We start from the raw sequence: 27,878 nt of genomic DNA on the forward strand, positions 1-27,878 counted from the left end.
TGTTTTCTTAGATGTGTTTTTAAATAAATAATTATATATCTTCTACACCAAAGCTCTGGTCAGTGTTTGCTTGTTCTACTGTGTTTACCTGCCCTATTGTGTATACTCTGTATACTGCCTAACTCTTCTTGAGAGAAGTCTGACTGCTCAGCCACAGCTACCAGGTAAATCTGGGTGGTGCAGACTGCTACCAATTGGGTTTACTGCTAACTCCTGTAGTCCTAAACTTTTTGCAGTGGTCCCTAAGGGAACTGCACAGGTTTCTGCCTAACAGACAGCGTGACAAGGACCTGGTCACCTGGGCAGCGGCGGGGCTCTCCTTTAAGGGAACGGCAGGGCAACAGGGGTCTGGTCACTGTGAACAGCGGGGTGCATCAGCTGGGCAAAGACAGGTCTGGTCACTCGATTCTCCCAAAGGGATCAGCAGTCTTTCCATCTTTCTCCCTGAATTATTGGGAATTTTGTAGGGTTTAGTTCTGGATAGGTGGTTCTGCCTGGACAGGAGGTTCTGGATAGGTGGTTCTGCCTGGATCTGGATCAGCTACCTCTGGGCCTGGCTCTGGAGTCTAGAGTCTTGCAGGGTGGATTTCTGAATGTTGAATGCCTTGTGTTAGGGAGAATTCCCATTCTATGGCTAATTTCCCTCACATAGTGAGTCCCCCAGCAGCTTTGCTGGATTTCTGGAGTTTTTTCCACCTGGTAAGAGTGTGTGCTTTCCCCCCACTCTTACCTGTGTTTTGCCATGTGTATTTTGACTGTTTTTGTGATTGTGGACTCTGGAGTACACCACTTCAGTAGCCCCACTTACGTCTATGGAAACAAGGCGAGTCACCACACACGATAGATACGCCAGACACAAGGTTGTATTCCCAAAGCTAGGGTTTATTGCAAAGCAAAAGTCTCAGTTGGCCAACTCGGTCTCACGCCCCGCAACGTGTATCTCTAGACCTCGAGGGACGCAAGAGAGTGAATTACGTACATCAGTTACATATATACAAAATGCATATCAAACAATCAGCTATGACATGTTTAACACCCCCCTTTATTGGGTTTCTTTGAACTTGGTGTGATGATGGACATTTTCGACAACTATGACACCTTCAAACATCTATTCTAGTAACAATTTGCAATTTGTGAGTGCAGAGGCATCTTTCAGTTGTTGAACAGAACACAGCGCTTCTGTTCTTGGAAGCGAGCAACAAATGGGGGGGGAGAGTTGCATTCCAGAGCTTGCTATCTATGAGGTGCTATTCGTGTCCTGGGAGCCGACACGCTCTAATGGGGCTCAGCAAAGGGGGGCCGTAAGAAGAGCATAATTCAAGCCTTTAGCTGCTTTATTCTAACATAGTCTACCATATAACGAGACTGGCTGGCAGCTGCAAAATGATTAAATGCCCTGCAGCCCTGCTTCAAGGCTACATTCGTGAGGGAACCGGGCATTCTTCCTGGCGCTGCCTACGTTGTGTTTCAACAAACTCTTGTTATCCTCGCAGCCCTGCGGCCTTGTCCTTTTATGTGCAGACAACAATGTTTTACAGTCGAGCAGTGTAAGCAGAAAATGTACTGTGAAGCAATAAGAACAGAAAGCAATGAGCAATGGTTAGAAAATAAAATGGCGATTTTTGTTACATCAAAATGGCCATTCATTGCCAAACTCGGAAACCTATATTCTGTCACATCGTGCATGCGACGGTTGGCCCACGGCCATCAAAATACGTTCGCGGTCACACAGTAGAGGTATCCATTTTTCTAGACTGACACACTCTTTTGTGTGTTACACAGCACCTTCCGTTCAGTAACACAGGGTTGTCTCTTAGGCTTCCTGCCAACTCCATTTTTGGGGCTGACTACTGTCCCCCAGAAAAGGGTAAAGTTGCCATTAACTTTACATAGTCACTTTTAACCACGAATCCAGTACACCCCATCTTATATGGAGTATTAGAAAGGGTTAATTCTTAGCCCTTTTTATCTGTGCCTCTTGGAGCATTGTTTCGCTCCCTTAACATTAAGGCTTGGCTGGTGACAGTGGTACCTACCCTAATTTTCCTACCGTGGTTATATTATATAACGTGGTAACGTTTTACGGTATTTTAGTAGCCTCGAACTTTAAACCCGCTTGCCCAAATACTTTTTATTTCGGCTCCGGTTGGGTTTTGTCACCATTTCTTTTTGTTAACATCCTTCTTAGCTCTTTCTTTGCGTGGCAAACCAGGTTTGTCTCCTTTGTTCGCCGACCTTTGGCGGGCTTCTGACCAGAAGCCCTCCTTTGGTGTCTGGGTGTCTAGGTCGGCTGAATGTGAGGGAGGGATGTAGTCACCCCCTGCACAGGGTCTCCTTGGAGACCTAAGTCACACTTTGTGTTGATTGGCTGAGGTGGTTGTCCGGGCTGGACAACCCCCCTGCTGAGTGATTGACAGCCAGGCTTTATGAATGGGGGATTTTGGCATAAAAGGCAGGACTCTTGGGCTGGAAGTCAGAGTCGCCAGTGGAACTGCAAGGAACCGAAGAGAAGCAGAGAAGAAGACGGCTGCTACAACCCAGGATGCCGGTGAAGCCCTGCTGCAGTCCTGAGCTATCTACCCTTCAACGACAAGAGAAGATCCAGTCCGGAGTCTTCTTCCCTTGAGTCTGGTGGGATCAACCAGCTCAACCTTTCTTCAGTCAGAGCATCCTCTCCTGGGTCGAAATCACTGTTGTGCTGTAGTGGTCTGGATAGCCATCACAAGAGCCCTCTCCTGATTTAAAGGAGCGCACCTTTAATTCATCTTTGTCTTTTTTTCGCTGCTGCTGGCCTCATCCCTGGGTATGATTGATTGATTGATATTTTATTTCTATCACGCTCGTACACAAGTGTTTCAGAGCGCGACAAGGCAAGGGAGGGGAACAGGGGAGAACAAAACAGCGATCTTACTAGGCCCAGTGACATTGAGAACACACAAGTGCATGGGAGAGGGGGAGGGGAAAAGTGCATGGAAGGGGGGAAAGTGTGAAGCAGAGAAACAGATAAATAACAATAAATAAATAATAAAGGCAACAAACAGTGGTGATGCAGCCAGCAATTTGCAAGTGCTAGGTTTAAGACAGCAGACAGGGTAGGTCTTATAAGTACAGGAAGAAAAAGGGGGGGCTGTATGGGTACAGATACAGACCCCAGTGCAACGGGTGGCCCAGAGGCAGTGAAGGAGGGTGGCAGGATGAGCAGGTTCCTGGGCCCAAAAGACAGAGGGTGGCCAGGTGCACAGTGCCAAGAGAGAACAGATCAGCAGGGGAGAGGGGGAGCGAAGGCAGAAGAAAAGAGGAAGGTCTTGCGGTGCTTCCGGAACCAGAGATGGTTCTCCTCAAGTTTTACAGTGGCAGGGAGGCTGTTCCAGAGGGAGGCCCCAGCCGAAGACAGAGATCTACCCCCAGCTCGTTTCTTAGAAAAACGACTGACCCTGAGTGAGTTGGAGGTAGAGGAGCGAAGAGCTCGAGAGGGGAGGTATTTGCGGAGGGATAGCTGAAGGTATTTTGGACCCAGGCCCCAGAAAGCCTTGTGGACAATGCAGAGGGTTTTGAATTTAATCCTTGCATCCACTGAGAGCCAGTGGAGAGATTTCAGAGCTGGAGAGATACGATCCCAGGGCTTGAGGCCAAGGACAAGTCTCGCAGTCCTGAGTAGTGCAGATCGCTCCAGATGTCCTCCTTCTTGTCCCCATGACTGAAGCTGCAGGAACCGTGAGTCGGCAGGAACTACCAGGAACAACTGCCGTTGCACCAGCTTTTCTCCAACGGAATAAGGTACTGTGCACATTTGGTCGTTCTCTCCGACTGACCATCTGGAATTGGGGTGGACCCTTTTCCTCCTGTTCCACGTGTGATCCTCAGCAACTGAGCATCTGCTCCATTGACACTGGCGCAGGCCTATTGACTTTAATCTGTATCTTTGAACAAGCCCTCCGATTCTCTTGCCTAGACAAAAGTATTGCCTGTGATTTTATCCCCTTTTTCCCTCGTTTGAAATTCTAAAGTACAAAGTGTGTTTTAAATTCGTGAGCGTTCTGATCCGCGGGTACACGTTAGTATCGCAACACTGGCCTGTCAAATCCTAATGTACTTACCTTGAATTTGCTGGAACAAGTGTAAGTGGTTGTGTGTGGTGTATTTTACGTGTCGGTTTGAATTTATAGAAGTGAAATGTTTTACGAACAGATGGTTTTAAATAAATGTACTTATATTTTTGACCTGAAACTTTGAGTCAGTGTTTGCTTGAGTCACAGTAATTGTGGTCCTTTGTGTAATCTCTACTACTGCTCATTTACTCTTGAGATAAGTCTGGCTGCTCCGCTACTGCTACCACTTTAACAGTGTAGTACAGGCTTGTACCAAAGGTGAACTTGTATTACCACTTGTAGTCTTCATTGTGTGTAGTGGTCCCTAAGGGCGCTGCACAGGATTCTGCCTTACACCGTGAATGTCTGGATTTTGAATCTCCTGATTCTCCCTATGCCTCCCTCTTATATAAGCAGGATAACACCAGAGAATGTTTACTATATGGGCGGAAGTAACCTGGACATACCTCTAGGATGGGATAGGTCAGGCTGTGGATGTCGCCACCTCCCTGCAGGTGTATTGGTTTCATGGAAGTGACATCAGTTTAAGTGTGTGTGTTTTATGAAATGCTTTGTTTCACCACAGTTACTTTTACCAAAATAAGTTATGGAACAAAAACCCTTATATTCACACTCGTCACCTCCATAAAAATCACATAGGCAGATCCCATATGCCATTTCAAACACCAAGTCTGTGTGATGCTGCTTTGTACTTCAGGCACAATTTCACTGTTTTCCGGGGAAACAAAACACCTAAATTCTACAACTGGCTCCATATATACATATTAGTATTGGCCATAGTTTCCTCAAATCTCATGTCTGTACCATTTATGATTCACACCGAAATACAATTTTTCTGCCATTCCAGTTCTCCAGGGGCTCCAAAGACACACCCAGTATCATTCTGTGCAACAAAAAATCCCATAAAAGCTGTTATAATTTCGCATTACTGCTTATTCAGAGTATTGAAACAAATGTCTTAATGAAAAAAGTTCTTTCAAGTCTTATGGATGGCATTTTTAACTGTAGGGCGCTCCTCCAAATCTCCACAGCCAGCCTGCACCCTCTGTATCAGTTCTGAACAACAGGGTTATCATAGCGCCCTTTGATCCTGGGCAGTTGAAACTGAGGAGAGGTGTCAACGGAATCCACACTTCTGTGACAGGGCTAGTTCCCCTCGGGCCATTGTTCCTTGCAGCAGAAATGCCAGTCAGTCTGACATGGTAACGAATTTCCACACCTTTGGGCCTTTCACATTTGTAAAGGGGCTTCCTTTCCCACAGGGGGTGGATGCCTTTTAAGTGCCTGCCTTGCCAAACTGGATCTGCAGTCCTCAAAAAATATATATATTTTTCTCTCTTTCTTCCCCAGAACCCATGTATTATTTTTGTAAATAAATATAATATACATTTAAACCACCCAGTCCCACACATATAATACTATTTATGTGCGAGTATTTGGAATGATTTCACATTTAGTGTCATTTCACTACTTTGCAAAAGCGGGTTTACAAGTGTGCTTCTCAGCTCATGTACATTTCACAAACTGCGTTTCTTGGGCATTCATTTTCTGAAAGGCTTTTACAGATCAGGTCAATTTATGTACACAGGGAGATGCTTGGAAAATAGATTCTTTGAAACTGACACCAGGCAAAGGAGAGACAAAGCTTCTTTGAAGTACTTTGCATGTGCTAATTTGTTTCCAAAGTGAATGCTAGGCATGCGGGCTGAAATGAAATTCCCTGCTCTTCACACAAACTTTATTTTACAAAATAATTCCGTTCAGGGAGGGATGGCCCTCATTTGATGGTGTTCAACCTGAAATAGATGGACATGGCTGTGTTTTTACTAGAACAAAACTGTGTGATGTTTTAACAATGAAAGTAGCATCAGTTCAAGGTCATTTTAAATACAGAACATGTTCTGGTGCAGTTTTAAGTTTCTGAGATGACAGCACAGCAGCGCTGAGCCATTCTGCCTTTGAATTCTTCCCTTTGGATTCACATGAAGAAAATAAAATGCAGCCATTCTCAGGGGTGAGGGGTCTATGTTTTGTAATATACGGTTGACTGGTTAGTTTACACCAGTCTACTGGAAGGACCTGTGTGGGTATCCCACTAAACTTCTTTTGAAGGTATTCTGTATTTCCCAATGATCATTGAAAAAGTACTAATTGATTGAATTAATTGTGATAAAGATGTTTTTATTTAACAATCTGCATCTTTCTGAGGCCTTTAGCAAACGTTATGTTGCCCAATGCATTTCGGTCTATGCTAGACCTTCATCAGGAACTATTGGTAATGAAAAGATGAAAATAAAAAATAAAATTTAAATATTAACTAAAATGTTTATATAACCATACATTCACAAATGAACCAATCCTATATTTTGAATTTTGCTTAAAGTCAGCTATACTAAACATATTGAAAAAAGTACCTGTGTAAAACGTTGCTTTTGAGCTTTGGCCTTATTTACTTTGCTTCCTTGTTGGAAAATTATCCAATTCCTCTTCACTCAAACGTGCTAGTTTGCATTAGCTGTTGTACGTCCTTTATGTGACTTGCTTTATTTCCTGGTAATCTAAACAATAACCAATATACATTTAAAGTCTAACAAATATTATTCGCAAGTTGGTCTATCAACTAAAGTTTCACCTCCCCGCAGGGGGAGTCTTACCTGTTGTTGAAATCGGTGTAATAGCAGAAGGGCACCTTGCTCGCGTGAAAACGCATTGCTGGTTGCCCCGTTTGCTTTTATGTTGAAAAAAATGGCACCGGCATGCAACGCGGTGACATCATCAACGTGATGACGTCATTGCGTGCCGGCGGCCATTTTGAAGTGTTGAAAAAACGTCGATTAGACGTTGGCTAATCCTGTGTAAGTACTTATATTCATACGTTAACTACACATGTATTTAACTTCTAGAATATGGACTTTTCATTGCTGAACTGAGTGGAACCAGCTAATAATACCATACTAAACAACTTGGTATGAAAACTAAACTCAAATTATAAATATAATCTCATATTTATAATTACTGTTATAGCTCCACTTAAAGTTCTGCATATGTTTTTTAAATGATTAAAGCACAACAATCTGCATTCGAAATTAATTGGTATAAACACCTGGTAATACAAATCAATTACATACTTGTACAATCTCTGTTAGCATATGATTCAACCTTCTGCACATGTTATTGGACATTCAATAATCAACAGCATACTCATGTTCCAAATATTAGTAAATAATTTCAACTTAATCTCATTAGGTTTACTTTAAAGAAAACATGCAAAATTGCATTCCTCATTGAGACCATCCGGCTGCATGGAGTTGAGTTTTTCGATCCAGAAGGTTTCTTTCTGGTTTAAGAGTCTGTTACCATCCACTCTCTGTCCTTGGGTAACTTCCAGTACATCCAAAATTTGAAATTTCATTTGCGCTATTTGATGCTGGGCTTCTCTGAAATGTCTCGCTACTGGAGATTTAATGTTACCTGTGCGAATATTCGAACAATGTTCATTCCATCTTATTTTCGCTTTGCGGGCAGTTTGTCCCACGTAGTATTTGCCACATGGGCACTTAATACTGTATATAACGTTCATAGTGTCACATGTTGCAAATTTTGTCAAATAGATTTTGCGACCTGTATTTGGGTGAAACACAACGTCCCCCTTCTGAACCATGTTACAATTCGAACAGTTCAAACATGGATAAGTTCCCTTCTTCTTTGGTCTGTGTTTTTGTACTTGAATATCACTCCAATATTGGAGGTGTTGTTTCCAAGTATCATGATTCAGGATGTTCTCTGTTTCAAATTTGTACATGAAACTATTGGTGTAACTTGGCGCCATTGTGGCTCCCATGGAGGTGCCACTTGTCTGCAAATAATATTGTTCTTTATATCTAAATTATGAATTTTGTGAGATGAAATCTAGAAGGATCATTAAGAATTCTTTAGATGCTTCTACCCCTCTGGTATTCAGTAAGAGCCATTCCACTGCTTCCTGTCCTTGGTTATGTGGAATTGAGGTATATAAACTTCTTACTCATCCCATATGTGCTCAGCAGACACAGCGTAGCCATTATTTCTGTACCTGCTAAAATGCAGTTTTGTGATGCAGGGGATTTCTGTTGGGCTGGTAAATGTACCCCACAGTCCCACCTGATGCTGGTGTCAGTGCTACACTTCTGCACCACTGGCAATTACCAGCATTCAGTGAGCAGGCCAAGCCCCGGCACACCTTCTCCCCTACAACACATCTGCCTACTCACCTCCCCAGACGTGGTCATTGCCACTAAGGACTGGTTTTGGACACTTTCCCAAAGTCTTAGCTGTATTGAAGTGTGCAATTGTGGCATCTAAATGCCCTGCATTGCAGACCTCACAGAACCTTGACTTGATGTATGGACACACACAGAGAACCATAATTTGGATGCTGGACATTCTCACGTCAACAGAGAAGCAAAGGGATATTGGGAGGTAGAACAATGAAAAGGACATATGGGAAGAGAAGGTGGAAATCCTGCCCAGTTCTACCTGACTAGCAGAAGTCGATGGTTATCAGTTATTTGCCATCCACATTCCCCCACCCCGTAGATGCGATCCAGCCCAATGTAAAATGGCACACTGGCAGCCATAGCAGGCCTTTGCCATTAGATGCTAGGATTTGTTGGTCTATTTAAAAAAAAGAGGAAAATGGGACTAGAGGAACAAGAATGTTGGAGGGGTAGCAAACATGTTTAGCAGCTTTTCAGCTAGGTATCTCTCAACACAAACTCCTGGCAGACCTCTGTAGTATGAGTTCCTCAAACACATTTGTGACATGTGATTATCCACCCTAATCACTGCATGTGTAATGTATCATCAATGAAAGACATTGGGCCTCATTACGAGTTTGGGGGATGCTACCCCCAAACTCGGGTCCGGCTCCGGGTCCTGTAAAAGGGGACTTACTGGGCCATTCCGAAATTGGAGGACCCGGTAATTCCCTTTCGCTGGACCCAGGGCTGGTACGTCCCCATTCCCATTTGAGCCCCTGTAGTACATTTTATTGGCAAGGCAGAGCGGCTGTGGACACCAGCAGACCTTAGGAGACACCCTCCTGTCCTTCTACTCAAATTCCTCTCATATACAATTCAGCAGCAAACAATTCTTGAACCATATAATATCACATAATGAAGTTTTCAGTTGTATAGTCACAGGAACCGGATACAACAACAGGTCATTTTTCCTACCATATAAAAAATGAGTCAGACAATTGTGTGAATATATAATTCCCAGCAGAACCAAGATCTTGTAAAAATTGATCTTAAAATGCAATTTTAAAAACATACTTGTCTATCATTAGCAGAAATGTTTTATTAATATATAGTAAAAAGTATTATTACAGATTTTGTATTTGTTGAAAAAACATGTAATTTCTGTCACATAATTAAAATTCTTTACTTCCGTATCTTTTAATCTGCATTGGTTATTTTTAGGTATTTCTCTTTCAGTGACTTTAAAAACATTCTACAATATCGATACAACAGATTTTTACTTGAGTAACATTTGTAGAGCTGTAAAAATAAAATGATATGTGTAGAAAAAATACACCTTTCAAACCACATATTATGGAAAGTATAACTTGTTACAAAAAGTACAATTTTACAAAATCCTATATAATTTGCAATTATATAAAACATTTGCTTTTAGAAAATGCATTTAGAATATACATTTGTAATTGAAATGTATTGAAAAAACTCAGTTTAAGACTACACTAACATCCTTGTATATCAGGAAAAGAGGTTAGCTCCCTTAAGGTCTGTGAACTGCATGGTGAAATGCGTAAATATGTTTCTATATTATGGACCAGCACAGTCAATATGCTGCTTCATTTGTTACCAGTTAAGAATAGTGGTAACTTGTATTATCTGCTCTGAGGTGACCCACATGCAAGTTGATGGTGGAATAAATCAGAACCAACAACGTACAGTAGGGCCTAGATTTGGCAGTATCTCACTCTATAGGTGTTCACCAACACTGGCTTCTGTGCATACCAGTCAAATGAGTCACTTTGAAAGAAGATGAGTTAGCCTTCTCATTTGTAAGATTCTAGGATTTAGGCAAGACAAATAATATGCTAACAGTTGTAGCACTATGGTAAAACCACCAAGCCTTTGCTATACCTACTGAAATTGGGAAACCTCCTGGGTGAATGCTGGTTGATGGGTGCCTCAACCATGGAAGATGAATGACAGTACTGTGGTATTGACTGTTTAAACAGTGGAAGTTGACTGACTGTACTGTGAACGGTGAGATCTGGAAGCTGAATGAATGGTTCTTGGTGGCTGACATGGTCAAAATGTGGGATTGACCTGCTGCATTTTGGATGCTGAGCAGGTGAATTGTGCTAGCTGAATGATTATACTGTGTAGGTCAGCTACCTGTACACTGGCGGCTTGTTGAAACATATGATTATTGTTGAACAGTGTAGGCTGGATTTATGAGCTACGGAGAGTGACTGGGTGCAAAGCAGAGACTTGACAAATGATCGTAGTCGGCAGGCTTGTGTCATTGTGAGGTGAGCTGCGGTGTGAATACTAATAGAATTAGCAAAGGTTAGCTGGAAGTCTCTCCGAACTGAGTAGAGGTGACTGCGATGATGACAGATACCTTTGACACTGATTGAGATGGAAAACTGCAATATGTCAGATCAAAGTCATACATCAAGGCAGTAGACCATCAAACATTTTCACACAAAGGCAAACATCACTCAAGGATGGTTTAAATAATAAATAGGTTTAATGTTCATTTGGTCCATTCTATGCCAGACAGAGCTTTGTGGCCCTCTTCTATTATGACTCTTTATGAAACCTGCACTTACATAACATATGTATTTATAGAGTGCATGATCACCACAAAGAGGTATCTTGGCACTAAGGAGGGACAAAAAATGTTTATTTTTACCCCATCCAATGATACTCATTTCATAATCTGGCCAGGATCCACTCCTGTGATCATTGGGTGGAGGCAATAAGCTACTGAGCTGCTGAAAATTGAAGCCATCAAACAAAACACAATGGGGATTATGTTTACTATGGAGTTGAGTAGTGTGCAGATGGCATGTTAAAACCTGCCTGCATGTCTTTGGCTCTGCTTTACTATTTTGGTTTATTTGTATGGCCGAGAGGGAGGCACAGAATGGAACTGTATTTTCCACCACCCCCATACTCTACACCATACAAGTCAGATATTTTCATGCTAGTGCAAATGCAATGGATTCCTACGGAATCTGCTTGCTTTTTACTCCAGCTTAAAGCAGGCGAGTTCCATATGAATGCATTGTAAATGCCACTTGCAATTTTTACATGGAAGTGGACGTTACACATATTGATTTTGTACCTTGTAGTGCAAATGACAAAAAATGCACACAAGGGGAAATGCATACAGGACCCCACCTAGAAATATAAGATTTAAGGAAAATGACCCCAATATTAAAATATTTACTCTCTGACCAAGTGAATCTAGAGATCAAAGTTACAGGTGTTGTTTACTGCATCGTTGTTTTATCCTGAACTGTGTTTACCATAGCTTAAAACCCACATTTCAGTTTTTCTGCATTTTGTTTTTGCAGTGGAGGTCCCAGAAGTGCTTCCGTTGTAATGTTACATTTCAGTTGTGTTGCACACTGGTAACACTTGTGTGCTTGAATTGACAAGACACGGTTGCATTCTACCAATATTTTCTTGTTTTTTAGTGTACATGAGATATATCTTTTTGGTTCTTAACATTTAGAACCTCTTTCTTCTTGTCACAAGGTAATTTAAAGTGCTCTGGAGAAACATTCTAACTTCTTCCCTAGTGCAAGAAAATGCCTCTTTGTGTAGACTATGTTCGCTTGCATACAGAAAATCACAACATGTGACACTCCTTTGGGGGTATTTTAAGGTTCCTTAAAGTGTGCATGAAACATATTGTTGTTGTTTCTCTACATTTAGAACCCCTTTCGACTTGCCACAAGGTCACTTAAAGTGCTCTGGAGAAATCTTCTAACCTTTTCCCTAGTCAAAGAAAATGCCTCTTTGTGTATACTATGTTTCCTTGCATACAGAAATTCACAACATGAGAGAGTCCTTTTGGGGTATACTAACGTTCCTAAATTGAATAATCTGCATATCTCTTTTGTTGTTGAGAGCATTATAACTCTTTGATAGCATACACTGACGATTGTATACAAAATTATCATTACAAATTGAAATATTTGCTATTTTTTCCAAAAGGGGTGTTTCGATGATAATAAGACAAGTTATATTTTCTTCCGTCACTGGCATTATCGTATTAATGCAGGCCAGCGAAGGAAGGTCAGATACAATGCAGTTGCCATCTCCTGTGAGCAGTCAGCACACAGTAGCCCGAGCAGTAGGTGTGAATCACCCCTGAGCATTCTCCCAAGAAAACACAAACATCAAAGCATGCCGAATGCCCTAAGGGTAGCCTGACCCTTTTATAGTCTCCCCTGAGATCACAGCCTGACCACAGGAAGTTACTTTGAGCCACCTTGGAATTGAGGTTTAGTGTGACATGTGATTGAGATACTGCCATTTTAAATTTAACAGGAGTATGAACATGCCACATGGCTGACAAAGAGGTGCTCCATATGGATGCTAAATTAGGGTTGGTGAAATAAAGACTCTTGAATCGGATGGTGTGCCACATGTTTGAGCATGTTGGCATATCACTCATCTAAGAAGGAACTAGGAAGAGGCTCCTTTTAACTTGCCAGCCCAAATGATTGTTTGGAAGTGTCGCTGCATCCAGCCTCTTTATTGTCATGCAGGAACAGTGAGAGCCTTGGTCACAGTTGGCCAGTGTACATTAGGCTGGGCGACCTTGAATACAGAGGAATATTCTCGGGCCACAAACATGTGAATTGATATGGCGTTAGCTGTCATAAAGGGATGCACACCACATACTGCAAAAGGGTGTGGAGAATTGTAATTCTGCATGGCACCCACTCTTCTGGGGGTTTCACCTCTAGTGAACTGGCTGCCAAAATCTAACAAATCAATCACCAACATTGAAATAAAGATTTGGCGAGCCGGTGCAAAGAGCAGCTCCTGGGTATCAGGCATCCCCCGGGAAGCAAGAGTAACCTCTGGCAAATGAGGATTAAGAACACAGTGTGTTGCAAATCTAACTTCCTCGTCAGATTTAAACTAGAACTATTTGTCCATTCTATATGTCCAGTAATGCTTCAAATATTTACTAGATGTGTCCTAATAAACACATTCCCAAGAGCACAGAGTTAAGCTATCTAGGCTCTTCGAAGGTACAAGCTGGAACCAATTTCGATTCATGAATCAGCTTAAGACTGTTGGCCCCCTGGCTTTGTAACATGTGCACTTACAAGTTCCAGAAACATTGAAACTGCTAAAGTCCCTCATAAGTGACAGCCACCGGTTTGGTCTTTTGTCTCAGTGGGTTCGGGCTTTATAGCTCTAGCATGAAGATGCCCATTGGGGTGAATGTTGCTTTTTAATAATAGTAATGATAATAATAATGATAATAATGTATTTCATATATAGCGCTACATACCCGTAAGCCTCAGGTCATAGGTCTTTTATAAATGACATGACATAGCCTTCTCTGCCTCCACCTCTGGCAGCTCCTACACAGATCACAGGCTCACATAAGCATATGTGATCTTTAGGAGTCATTGCCAGATATGACCTGTGAGCAGCGGCTCTTGAAGAATTCTGAGTTCTGATAGCCATGCAGGCTTCCACCTTGAAAGATTGCTTGCTAAAACTAAGAGCATGTGTTGCCTGTGCAATGTTATTCTACCTTATTTCTTACTTATCCAATCAATGTTGTGAAACTCTCCCCAGAAACAGGCAAGGGGGGGGATCAAGGGAAAATACAATGACATTCTTACAGGCCATGATTAATAAGAATGTGAAATTAACTATCAGTCTCGGCCTAGCGACATTTCAGATAGTGCAAGAGCTAAGAAATAGATAAGGAAGGGAGGGGGAGAATGGGAAGGAAATGGAAACAGACAGGTGACTACCGTAATAGGCCTGACGATATTTCTGGTAGAGCCGGTGACTAACAAAAGGTGAGAGAGAGGGGTGCAGAAAGGGAGGGGAGGAACAAAACAAACGATTAACGTACTAGACCTGACGACATTGCAGGGGGCAAGTTGGGGAAAGGGAGGAGACAAACAAGGTTGCTATCATACTAGGTCAAGAACAATTCTGATAGAGTAAGTGCATAGAAGAAAGTAAGGGGAGGAGGGGAGGAGATAGGAAAAGAGGGAAAGGGAGAGGAGGAAAGAACAGAGAGTGAGCAGTGAAAAAGTGGTGAAGCAAGAGGGGACAGCGCATACAATTGCTAACACATAATGTTGCGAGAGAACGGCAAATACAAGCCAGGATTCAAGATGAAAATGGGAACAGCATGATTCAGGGCCACCATGAGTGCAAGATGCAGGGGAAGTCCAGCATGAGAGTTGAGAGAGGGTGAAGCACTGTGAGTCAATCCAAGCATTGACAAAATGCGTTGATGGTGAAACCAGAATGTATAAGGACAGACTCCTGCAGAGGTAGGATGTAGGGGAGGAATATTTGGAGGGAGTGTAGGGGGAGCAGGGTAGTGAAACAGTCAACTCCTGTATGCGAAAAGGGGGGCACAACGGTACATGATTTTGCTTGTCTTTTTTGAGCCATAGAAATCCAAACATTACTTCTTTCATCAGACTTTAGGCCCCCCCACCCCAAATAAGGCCGGCCTAGTCCACCTGTGTCTTAAACTCCAACTATTGGAGTTGGCCTCTGACTTTGATAATAAACTGTAAAGTATTTGTGAATAGTCTTTAGCTTTCAGTTTTAATTCTGTACATTGATTTGAATAATCGCAATATACTTATCATTACCTTTGTTTGGATGTGTAACTCGTATCGCTGTTGCTTTTTGGACGGCTGATACCTGCATTACTAACACCTCTGTTGGGAGTTGGCCTGCCCTGATATTGTAGAGCCAAAAGGAAATTCAATGAGGCTTAAACTTTGCTCAGACTTGAAACCACTAAGTAGGGTGTTGTGGGAGCTCAGCTACATTGTATGAAACCTCTGGCCACTCCCCCAACTCTGACCTTCCGGTTCGGTTTCATATCCTTGCCATTTTAATGGATTACTGTTATGTAAATACAAATGTGGGTTTTGCTTTACTAAGAACGTTTTATAACTCTTCCCTAAGATAGTGTTTTTAAAGTGTTCCAAGTTAATGGGCCTCATTACGACCCTGGCGCTAATGTGTTAACGGCGCCGTAAAAGGCTGCGCCGCCGCTAACCCATTAGCGCCTTACTACAAGGTCCCTTTGCGGGACCCGATCTGAATGGCTGATCTAGACCAGCTGTTAAAGTAGGGACCCGCAAAGGGACCTTGGTGCTAAGTACGGTACCGCAGTTTGCGGTACCGTACTTAGCGCTTTCCCCAGTCCCATTGAGCCCTATGGGGCAAAAATGGGAATGGGGAAGGGCCAATGATCAATGGGGAATTACCGCCCCACCAACCTTGGAATGGGGTGGTAATTCTCCATTGAACATTGGCGGACTCGTTACGATACCGGCACCAACCATGGTGCTAATAGCGCCATGGTTTAGCGCCAGTATTGTAATGAGGGCCAATGCGTTGATCGTCTTCACATGCAATCAACAGAGACATGTTGCTACTGAACTAGTACTAGTATTTGTAAGGTTTTATTTTCTTGCTTTCTATCACTCTTGTGGAGGCATCAGCAGGTATCTGCAGAGACAGTGAGAAGGTCGGTCATGTAGTCTAAGAGTTAAATACCGGTCACTGGTGAGATCCTCGGTTTTATTTGGGAAGTGATGATGGAAAAGCAGTGTGCTGAAGGAGTTACTACCAAAGCTAAAGGGTAATCCATGTGTGGCTCGATTTCTAGCTAGTCTGTGTTATCTGACCTGACGGCACTATAAGATTTGTTTTTATTTTGAGGTACTGGCTAAGTATGATATCAGGTGGGATTTTTTTACACTTTTTAAAATCTTTTTATCTTTCATTGGGCATCAAACATATTTGGAAACACGTCACACATGGGGTTGTATTAGAGTCAAGACTCCAGCCATGAATATAAATGTTTCCTTTTAAAGTAGAATTTCCCATTTACCAATACAAATGACTTTCATGAGTCGTTCAATTTAGCAAGGGTTAGTTGTGTCCAAATGTACTGAGAGAGTTCCATATCCAGATGGAACGTCTGCAAGGCTGCTGCAACTCTGTCTTGGTCCCCGTGATGTTTCAGAGGTATCAGTCATAAGGAACATCTCCCCATTTCCAATAGGCCATTTTGTTTTTGTAGATAGTTAGCTATTGGATTGCGCCAGTGATAAACACGGTCACTTCTGCAAATTAATTCAAATATCTATTTTTAAACCATTTAAGAAACACATGAAATAGGTTTGACGGCTGCTGTTTTAATTGTAGATTTTCATGCAAAGTCATGGTTTAATTACTTTAACCCTATAAATCATGTTCCATGAAGATACTTGGTAGGTCCAAGATAGTAGGACAGGTGCCAGCATGCAACTAGGCGCAATAGTTAATAAGCACATGGGTTCCCCAGTCACTTTACTTAAGACTGAAAGCATGTGCTGCACTACAAATCCAGTGCCCCATTAAACTGTCTTCTGAAAGTTGTTCTTCCTAGTTCGCAAAACAACTATTTGTTTTTCAGTACGATGTTTTTGTGGTTTGATCGCAACTTAACCATTACAAAGGTGTGATCGTTGGCAGTGATTGAGAAACTGAGTGTGTGGGTACTGATGTGACCATCATGTCATGACGTGAGACAAAAGACACGCTTAATCATAAAGCACAAACACTTCACAGTATTTGGGTAGGGTTGTGGTCATTAAGGTGAACTAATTGTAGGCAAAGGGTGATGACTTCCTGGATAACCTATGAATTGCTCCTCAATGCAGCTAGATGATATGAATTCTCCATTAATTCATCCTTTGAAGGGTTTCCTATCTCAAGAGTCTATTATTCATGGATTTCAGGGACATTTGACAATACAAAAATCCATCAATTCAGGCATCATCGTCGTGAAGTTGCTTCATGTCATATGTTGTATTCAAATCAAGGTCGGAATCATCTTTTTCCTGTTCTTTGGTGAGCTCTATGAACACCTGAAATCAATGGAAAGACACACCAATCAAGATGTTTCGTCTTTTATTATTTTCTAAGAAAAACATCAGATATTCTACAGACATATTTGAAGCGAAGAGACAAGGTGTAAATATTTTACCTATGTGATTATCCCAGCCCCAAAACCATGAGAAATATGAACATCACTTCCATGAATGTCTCAAAAAAACATCTGGAGGCACTGCTTTGCAGAATGCTTGTTACAATCATAAAAACATACTTTCCTCGAAATAGGTTTTAAGAAATATTCATTGACTTAGGAAATGTACATAGTACAGCAAACTATCAACTCGGCATCTTGCTACAAATTTGGCAAATTAGTGATACCGTGGCATGAGGAGGTAATTGGGTTTTAGGTGAGTTGGTCACCAATGCCCACTAACGTTTGCTTAGCACATACCCTAAGGAAATTGGGGCGAAGTACATACTGAGACTGTTGCCTATAGATGACGGCTGGGGCCTGGCCCCTCTCCTATCTTTAGGGTGGTCCTGTCCGGCAAAGGTGGCATTGCGCAGTCAGCACTCTATTGATCTATGTCCTGGGCTGCACAGTGCATGAGCCTGGATCCGCCAGTAATCACCACTGCGCTCCATGGACTGTTGGCTGGAGGCCCACCTGATCTCATTGCCGCATCCGGGGGCCTTTGGAAATCTTTGAGGTGGCCCCCAAGCTAACAGCACCGCCATTTTATGGTCAGGCGGATCCCCATGCACACCACCTCAGATCACTGCTGCGTGCCTAACGGCCTTGTTGGGCTTCTGGCCTGCCCCCTCTGCAATGTGCCACGAGACCCAGGGGACGGGTTGCTGCCTTACACGGCCTGCATCGCTGGGCGGTCTGGTGCTTTCCTTCACCTGGGCTGCTCAACAGATCGCCCGGTACTTTCCTCCTCTCCTGCTCTTCACCCAGGTTGGCTGGCGAGGCCAACCCAGACTTTATCTTCTTTGCTCTACCCTCTGGGGTGGAGTGGACTTCTCCTTATTCGCACTTCACCTCCCAGGCTGGATATCCGGGAGGACCTTTTTGAAGGGTCCGCCTTGCTGCAGCACAGAGGACTTGTTTGAAGGGCCCAAATTGCAGGCCACAGGCTGGCTGTAATGGGCATGACTGGGTAGCCTGGTCTCGGCTGCCCCACACACATGGCCAGGGCTGGGCTGTTCTTATTTGGTCCAGGCAGCACATGATATACTGCCTGGGCCTTGGATACTGCGGGGCCCACCCGGTCTGGCCCCCGGCGAGCTCACAGTTACCACTCCCGCGTGGCAGCCCAGCTGCCCCTAGCATCAGCTGCATGGATCACTCTCTGGCGGAGGCTCTCCAGGTGCTGCTCTGCACAAATGGATGAATCTAGGCCCTTTGGGGGCCGCTCGAGGCAGCGGGCCTCCCAGGTAAGTCTGTTTCTTTCTCTATCGCCTTCCCTCAATTGTCTTTTTTCAACTGCTCTTTTTAAAATCCTCCTTGGATTGTTTTCTCCACTGCCCAACCCATTCTTGCGCAGGGGAGTTCTGTTCTACTGTTCTTTTCTTTCAAACATTCCATCCAGCTCCAGAGTGGGCTTGATGGTTTAGTCCGACTCACATACACAGCACACACATAAACAAAATACCTTTATCACCCTGGTGTCTGTATCTTTATGTGTAGTTGTTCCCTTAGGGGACAAGCAAGTAGCCCGTACAAGCCGGGCCCCGTGGGGTTACGAGTTACACCTGCATGTCCCAACTTACATCTTCTGTTATTGCAACCTAGCTACCCTTGCTAGCGCAAAGTGGATTGTAAAAACCGCAATATTTCAAACAACACTCTTAAGCATCTTTCCATCATTCCAACTGCTTTTGTACACTACTGCAGCCATGTTTCATGTCTTATGATATTGTTTTCTGAGCATCTTAGGATGTCACCAATGGTATGAGGGCTTACTTATCAGAAGCATGTAGTGTATGAAAAGCACTGGATTGAAACATACACAGACTTAGCAGATAAGATGTTTACTGATGAAATATTTGTCATGCTTGAAAGTGACAAGAGAATGTTCATAGTAAAGAAAGGCCTCCTATCAAATAACGTTAAGTAATACATCTGGTGAAAATTCATATCTGGAGAGGCCTCTCAATGTATGACAAATATTGATCTTGAAAGGCGTTCTGGAAACTAACTTCTTAATGGAGAACATTCTGGGCAAGGTGTTGTTGCATCAACTGAAGACATAAGATGCCTTTGGCAACTACAATAGATAATGATGGAAAACAAGATGCAAACTAGGTGCGGGCCATACTAGACTGTCTGACATTAACTCAAAAGAGAAGATCAGGGCATAGCTCAGGGGGGATATTTGGAAAAATGTGCTCCCCTGGGCAATGAAAGCACAGCTGCTCAATGGCATAGCAATGTATTGAGCAGACAGCCTTGCTAGGGACCTCCTTTGCAGAGCAAATGACTTGTGATGAACATGATTTCAGAGGTTAATGAGTGTAATGTGGCAGTGGCCAATATGTGTTATGTACTCTGTGAATCTATTTTTGTGATTGTGCTACCAATAACCAAATGTATGTAAAGTTTTTCAGGCATTTTTGTGTGTTGTGCTCTCACAGAACCATCACATCTCAGTCTGTCCTTGCACCCAGATCCCTTATTACGGCCTTGCCCTGACAATAGTTCGGCTCTGGGACTTTCCATCTTTGTATCTGCACCGCTGAGTACTGCCCTGTTTCAACACCATCAATGCAGCCCTGGGACCCAGAGTCTGTCAGCAACTCAGATCCCTGAGTACTGTCACTGCCGAACATCATCACTGCAGCTCTGGGGAATAGAAACCATCATTGTGCCCACGCTGAATCCTAAAAAACAAAGTTATAAGAGATCATTGGTGATAGGTCAGTGTCTAATTGCTAGCCCAACAATGCTCAGGCTATGATGCACATCTGAGCGCTGATGAACCTGTGTATGTTGTGGGCAGAGTGCCGGCACGAGGCCCCAATTTGCATAACAAGGAGACGACCTTCTGGAGAATGACAGTGTCTCATACAGCTGCACTGGCTGCAACTCAGAGATTTTAGATCTAAAATGATGCTATATGTTAATGATACAGACATTTTGGGTGAGAAAAAAGAAGGCTGATTTCAAATGTCTCCCTCAAGCATGGTTGGCCAACAAGGAAAGGGAAGGGCACAGTCTCTTTGCTTCTCTGGAATGGTAGAAACCTGCATGTTACGGTTCCATGTAATAAAGTCGGCATAACGCATTTCACTGTTGAATTCTTTTCATTTACTTTTTACTTTTTTCATATATATATATATATATATATATATATATATATATATATATATATATATATATATATATATACACATACGGGGAGGGGAGACCGCCTGAAGCCTCCCCCAACACTCCCCATAACATAAATACTTACCAGTGCGGAGTCCGGCACTGAGTCCAGTTTACCCAGTGTGTGCTTTACTCTGAGGAGCTGCAGCTACTGCTACGTTCACGGATCTCTCCAGTCCTCTTTCTCTCTCTATGAGAGCTTGTCTTTAAAAACACATTTCCCGTGCGGAGCACGGCGCAGAGTCCGGCACTGAGTCCAGTTTGCCCAGTGTCCCTGTGCTTTACTCTGAGGAGCTGCAGCTACTGCTACGTTCACGGATCTCTCCAGTCCTCTTTCTCTCTCTATGAGAGCTTGTCTTTAAAAACACATTTCCCGCGCAGAGCGCGGCGCGGAGTCCGGCACTGAGTCCAGTTTGCCCAGTTCGCCTAAGTGAGCCTGGTGAACCTGGTGCACTGGCCAGTATGGGGGTCACCCCAAAAGTTTCTTCTTCTTCAGTGGCGGTCGGCCCCCAGACTCAGCACAAGACATTACAACAACGGAGAATGCTGAACCATTGGACTGTAGTTGGGCAAAAGAGCATGGCATGTACCACTGCTGCCAACAAGGTAAGCAAAGAGGTATGCATGGGACCTCAATCTACACTGCCCATGTCCACCCCCCTCCAGACCACAGCTCAAGTACGCCAAGAGGCCCCTTCTGGTACCTCCCTTTCGCTTAGTCCAACCCAGACTGTACCTCCCTGTGCAACGAACAGTCTTCTGCCCGAGGCTACCCCAACAAGACCTATTGTGTTGGTCTCATTGGCAAACCTGGCTCCGGTCCCTGTTGTAGATTCTCCAGCGGCGGACTTGCCCTTGGCCAAGCCTATCGCTTCGCCTGATATTTATTTCTCGCCGTTTGAACTGACCGACGCGGAAATAATGAGCGCGTCGCTGGCTGCTCCAGAAAAATCCATTGAAGACATGCATGTCTCCACCGAGCAACCAGATGTGGGCTCCAATGTAGGCACCGACGGCTGCATAGTGGACTTGGTCTCCGAGGTCACTGTTGACCCGACTCGGCTACCTCCTTTAACCTCTGCTCCACAGCCAGGAATTGTCCCCGACCCGCTCATTCCATTAATTTCACCACAAGTAAACAGGCAGCTATCGACTTCTAAAAATAGTCTGCCTCCTTTACCAAAATCTGCTTGCAACAACATGTGTCAACTTCAGAATTCTACGTTAATTCTAGCACCTGAGAACGCAAGCTCCAATTCAAGGAAAACAGGCACTTTGCATCATGACTGTGTTCGAACCCCTGCCGCTCTTTTTGGCTTAACACCGATTACGCAGCCCTCGCTGCAACAGGACAAACAAGCCAAGGCACTGCATAAGACGACTGCTCTCAGTCATTTGGAACCCCGTCTGGCTGCAAGTAAAACTAACGCTTCGGCCAACTTGACGACGCCTCTAAAGCGACCAATACTCACTAAAGAATCATCAAGCACCTTAAGTTCAGCGAATGAGTGCCCCCATATGCCTGCCTCTAAATCGAGCCTATCTGTCGCTGCAGCCATCCAAATACACAATAACGTGCTTGCAGCATCTTCGCAGGCCATGATACCCTTTGTAAAACTTTACGAGTCTTTGAATGAAACAATTTGCGATCAAGGAGCGATGATTCTGAATCTTTTCACAAAATTAGAGCTAATTGAGACCTCTACCTTATCCACAAGACGCCATATGCAAGCTGAAGCTGACTCAAATTTGCAACGATACTCACGTTTGAGTGACGATGTGGCAAGTCAACAAAGGAGCCACGATCAAATGCTAAAAGGTCTATTGGATGAATTAAAGGATCTGGCTGTAAAATATTTTCAAGCGAGCAACTAAGACAAGTGCTCCGAGGTTAAAGCGAGCACTGCCTCCACTTCAGAAGTGCCCGCGAGTCAATCACTCTTAAACACAGCTGCTACGACGAACGCCGCCAAGCATGTGCAAAATGGTTGTATTGTTGATCTCTTGAGTGCTAATGTTAGCGCTCAAGTTGTTGCAGACGTCACCATACATCTGTCATCAGACTCACAAGTCCAGGATGTAACTGTCCCTTTGATCGCTGACAAATCAGTGTCCTTAATTGACGCAAGTCAATTTACCCAAGCAAAGCCTCAAAAAAGTCCAAAGAGAAATCCTTTTTCTTCTTTTGGAATTTTCTCTGGCCCTGCCAAAACAGGTGCTGTGGGCCTAGTGAAAAAAATGTCTGCAGCTATGCTTACCGACAAGTCTCAAGCATCTGTCCAAGGAAACTGAATCCAACAACTCGTACAACATCAAAAAGCTTCATAAGAAATCTAACTACTCCGCCTCGTGCGGGTCTGTTCAAACGTAATTTGGGGCCCGATAAAGGTCCTTCAAAAGCTCAAAATCACAGTAAAGAGTCAGCTGTGAAAATTGGCGCTAAACGACGCCGAATAATTTCCAACAATGATTCATCAGACTCCTCTGCGATCCCTACTTCACCTGATCTATGTGACCTTTCGACGTATTCCATCTCCGGAGACGATGAACTTCAACAGTTACCAAGTGAAGTGACTCGTCCCTTTTCTCGTCCTCCCTTGCGTGGCTTTCAATCAAGGAAAGGCCCTTTGATGTCCAGCCGTCTGATCCGGTGACCTCTGAGGCGGTCCCACCAAAATCGACGCTGGCGAGCACTTTTTTAAATCCTAAATTGACTCAAACCGAACAAAAGCAGCAGATCCGTTTTAAATCAAGAGTGCATGAAATCAACTCTCGCTGTGCTGCAAACTACAGCTGAAAATTACGATTGCAAAACATTCACAATGATGACACCGACATGAATCTCAATCGTGCAAATGTCCTAAGGCTGTTTACACACATACCGCCTCTGAGCTTAATCAGTTCTGATGACATAAAAATTGTTGAATATGTTTCAGAACAGTGCTATGATGCCGTCCTGCTGCACAATGAGTCAGCCGGTGTTCGTAACACTCTACTCTACTGCTGTTCGGCTTAGATATTTCCATTGAACCAGAAAACATCCTTCAGGAAAGCAACTCGAAGCGTTCTTCAAACAATTTTGCTGTGAAAAAGGCTGAAGTACGTAATCTTTTGAGCTCAGCCGCCCTGGAGGCCTCACAAGGTCCTCAAATGCTAAACAAGTCCTTAACTTGAAAATCCGGACCCAAAATTAGTCATGACCGAGCATTTGGGATGCACCATGTTCAGTCCTATCTTGGAACACTCGTGGGTTTCATCATTTGTTTAATGGGTTTGAAGCGCCCCTCGACAATGTATTTGCAGTTTGTCTGCAAGAGACATGGCTTCTTGAAGCACCGATGAGAGGTGGCTATGTAATAACAGTCAATCCAGCTATTAAAAACCAACAAGGACGCCCAAGTGCGGGACTCTTAACCCTGGTCCGTCTGTCCCAAAACTGGCCTACTCCGGTATGCACAAACCCAAATCCTTATGTACAAGGTTCAATAATGCACTCACTGAGTGACACTGCGCTGCCAAAATTGTCACTTCTTCTTATAAACTGCTACTGGAACTCCCCAAAAATCAGCGACAGAGCTTTTGTCGATGCAGTTTGTCTCCTGATGGATGATGCGTCCCTGAAATATAATCATTTGACAATCATTTGTTGTGGCGACCTAAACTGCTCATGGTTTGACTACGATCGGAATAATCAAAGCTATAAACGTATCGCCGAAGGAAATCTTGGCGCAAAGGAACGACAATGGTCAAACGCAATGAAGACGCGTGATTGTGTGTTGATGAACGGTGCCGTCAGAGGAGATATTCCTGCACAACCAACCTGGCACCGTGAGGCTAGTCACAGCATCACTGATTATTTTTGGGTTTCAAACAACTCTACATATTCGGAAAATGCTCGACAGTGACCATATGTTGCTAACGCTTGGCTGCTCCCTGGCCATCTTGTCTCCAACCTCTAGATACATCCTACCAGTGGAGACAAATTCCAGTGGAAATCGTCTCTGGATACGTTTCAACCAAATTGGATCTTTAACTGAAAGACTGCTGTCCTCTCCGTATGGTGTGGACTATCTCCCTTTATTATTACTACATGTCATTGAGTCCAATGATCAAGGGCAACAGCAGAAATGCCACAAATATCTGTTTAGCAAGTTATTGCAAGATAAGAAGAAAGATCTACGAAGAGACTTGAGACAACTAAAAAGAAAACTTGGTTCAACCAAGGAAGTTGCGGATGAAGTAAAGGCAAGGAGAGCTACTTACCGGAACTTGGCAAGATCACATAGAGCCATCATTGAACAAGATCGGGCCGAATTAATGATGAAGCTAATAATAACAAAGAATACACGCGATATTTGGCATATCCTGAATATGGGATATGCAAATAATCTAAACTCAACCTAAAATACCATCTCTGGAGATATCTGGCATAAGCATTTTTTTCAGGTATTCAACAGTGCTAAGAAAGAGACAGCTGTAGACCGTGATCGAATCAACAACGTTCCATGGGACGTAGAAATGTCACAGGTTGAAATTATTCGAGCAATTTCGCAGTTAAAACATTCTCGAGCTGCTGGCCCAGATCTCATCAGCAACGTGATGCTTAAGAAAAATGCACCGTTGTGGGCTCTTTTTATTGAACACCTCTTCAAGAAAATTGCCAAATTAAACACTTTACCTGAGTCATGGTTATCTGCGATTGTAGTCCCAATTCACAAGAAGGGCTGCTGGGACAATCCAGGCAATTACCGGCCCATTGCCCTCTTAGACTCGATTGGGAAAGTCTTTGGAGCAAATTTAAGATCGAAACTTGTGACTTGGGCTAATCAAGCTGGTATTCAGGACGAACGTCAAACCGGCTTTTCCAAAGGAGTAGGCGTGGACGTAAATCTTGCCTTACTCATGCTGATGAAGCTAGAAGCTCTAAAATCAAACTCGAAACTCCACCTACCTTTCATTGACATGAAACAAGCATTTGATGGAATAAATCGCGACCGCCTTTGGTCGAAACTATTTAATAAGACTGTCCAGCTGCTATTCTCAATCACATAATAGCGCTCCACTCAAATACTTCTATCCGAGTACGCCTCAACAAACATGGCGACTTATCAACATGCATTCCAACAACTCGTGGCGTTAAGCAAGGGTGCCCCCTGGCCGCTGACCTCTTCAAATTATTTCTGGCATATCTACCGCTTTATCTCGCCCAGGTTCATTGCTTTCCACCCAAAATAAATCAAGTATATTTAAGGTACATTGCTTATGCTGATGACCTTGTCCTGATTGATAAAACACAGATTGGTCTCCAACGTCTACTTCTTTGCCTCCATGACTATCTTGCAATTAACGACCTATCTATAACACAAAAAAAATGAAAATTGTTTCAATTGGCTCTGTCAAAAGCAGAAAAGATAGAGCGTTTACTTGGGCAGTCGGTGGTCATCACCTATCTTTAGTAAACTCCATCCGATACTTAGGAGTGGAGTTTAATAACTCCATATGTGAATTTCAGTGGATCCAAGAATTAAAACTGAAAACCTCAAGATTAGCCCTTCAAGCGGCAAAATTAAACAAAAACTTTGGGAAATTTTCAATTAAACCGATGTTAACATTCTACTTGCAAAAGGTAGTGCCCATTCTAACGTTTGGCGCCGAAGCAAGTTGGAACATAAAGGAGTCAACTTGGGACCAACTTGAAGGGCGCTTTTGGAAACGGGCTCTTAACCTTCCGCGCTATGTTTCAATTACTGCGATCCGTTACGAATTATCATTGAACTCCCTTTTCAGCCATGTCATTTGGAAATCTATTTCTCTTATGCGCAAGATGTCCAGCACGCGTAAAGCCTCACCCTATTACATCTTCAATTATATGCAAGACGCACCGAATCTTGGCCTATTGGCTCAATGGCGGTCAAAAGTACAAGCCAAGGTCGAAGCTGCAGAAATATGTAATTTTGACTTAACCTTTCGGCCCCAACACGCAAAAAGAAAATTTGAGGCTTGGGCATGGATAGTCAATGTAGAAAAGCGAGATCAAATGGATTCAACAAGTTCGCTTGGCTATGGTAAAACAAAAAATGCTCAGGCTTCTTATCTGACACGATGCTACTCCAGCCATTATCGCGAGCAATTCCTGAGATTTTGCCTTTACATATTAAAATCTAAGGAAATTTCATGGCGGTGTAAAGATCCAGCTACAAATGACAATCACTACCGCTTTTGCTTCGTCTGTGTAGAGTCCTTGAAACATCTAATTTTGGACTGTCAGGCCACTAATGACCTGCGCTCCTTATATCTTGGCCAATTTGCACCTCTTGATGATGATATGGATGCGTGGTGGCGCTTGATTTCTTCTGGCAATAACGTTAAACACGTCTGTGCAATTGTGAACTATTTGAATGCGCTGTTGAAATTTCTCCTTTAATGGCTGTTCTCAATGTTGTTCCTTGAAGGACTAATGAAGCTGAATAGTGCGTATTCAATCATTATGGGGATGCCTGGGGCAGGTCAGCTCAAGTATGCATTATTCATGACTCCGGATGGTTGTGTGGAATGAAAGACTATGATTTCATTAAGCTGATTGAAGCGTAGAGCTATGGAGCTATGGAATCATGGAGTTCTCTTCTCCTTTGAAACACAAGTTTTTTTTGTTTTTGTATAAAAGAAACTGTAGTTTTTCAATAAAAAAAAAAAATACTTAGCATTACCCACCCGCCACATATATATGTGAAATAGGTGCATTACAAAAAGGCACTTTTTACTGCGGTATAATCTCTGCGGCTTTATTACTTGATACCCATGTTACACTTCTAAAAGGTGTGAGTCTGAAAAAATGTGTGCAGTTGGGGAATGATCACACACCTCAGACGCTTTGCTGTGAAGCAAATGGCGAGGTGGGGCAGCAGGTTTTGGGATCTTAAGAGTTGATATAGGGCTTCTTGAACAGAAGAGTCATGACTGCACACTTAGCCATGAGGGTTATTAGGCTGTACTGAAAAAACAAACAATTGATAAGGTGAAGGAGATAAGCTCATTAAGCAGTGTCTGCGGACAGACTTCTGCAAACAACACACGTGTTCACCGGAATAGCAGCCTTCAAACAGTCCAACCTTATCACCATCCCAAAAAGCTCATCGTGAACCTTGCAACACTCAGTAATTGCTGAACTAATATTGTACTCACCTGATATGTCAAAGTCACTGAACAAATAGTGCTTGCCCAAGAACTGACTGTTTCTCGAAATTAGCCATTTTCATG

General features: G+C 43.3%; 1 protein-coding gene across 1 annotated transcript in view; it reads right to left on the bottom strand.

Moving 5' to 3' along the window:
- Window positions 1–9,421: 9,421 nt before the first annotated feature.
- LOC138583117 (ATP-binding cassette sub-family A member 9-like) overlaps window positions 9,422–27,878 on the bottom strand; it is a 2,332,105-nt gene continuing 2,313,648 nt past the window's right edge. The window contains exon 39 of the mRNA XM_069655077.1: window positions 9,422–17,280. Coding sequence (XP_069511178.1) covers window positions 17,182–17,280 — 99 coding nt within the window. The 3' untranslated portion in view covers window positions 9,422–17,181. The remainder of the gene's footprint in view (window positions 17,281–27,878) is intronic.

This window comes from Ambystoma mexicanum, chromosome 3q (genome assembly GCF_040938575.1).
Source record: "Ambystoma mexicanum isolate Mex_15411 chromosome 3q, UKY_AmexF1_1, whole genome shotgun sequence".
In the NCBI taxonomy this organism is placed as follows: Eukaryota; Metazoa; Chordata; class Amphibia; order Caudata; family Ambystomatidae; genus Ambystoma; species Ambystoma mexicanum.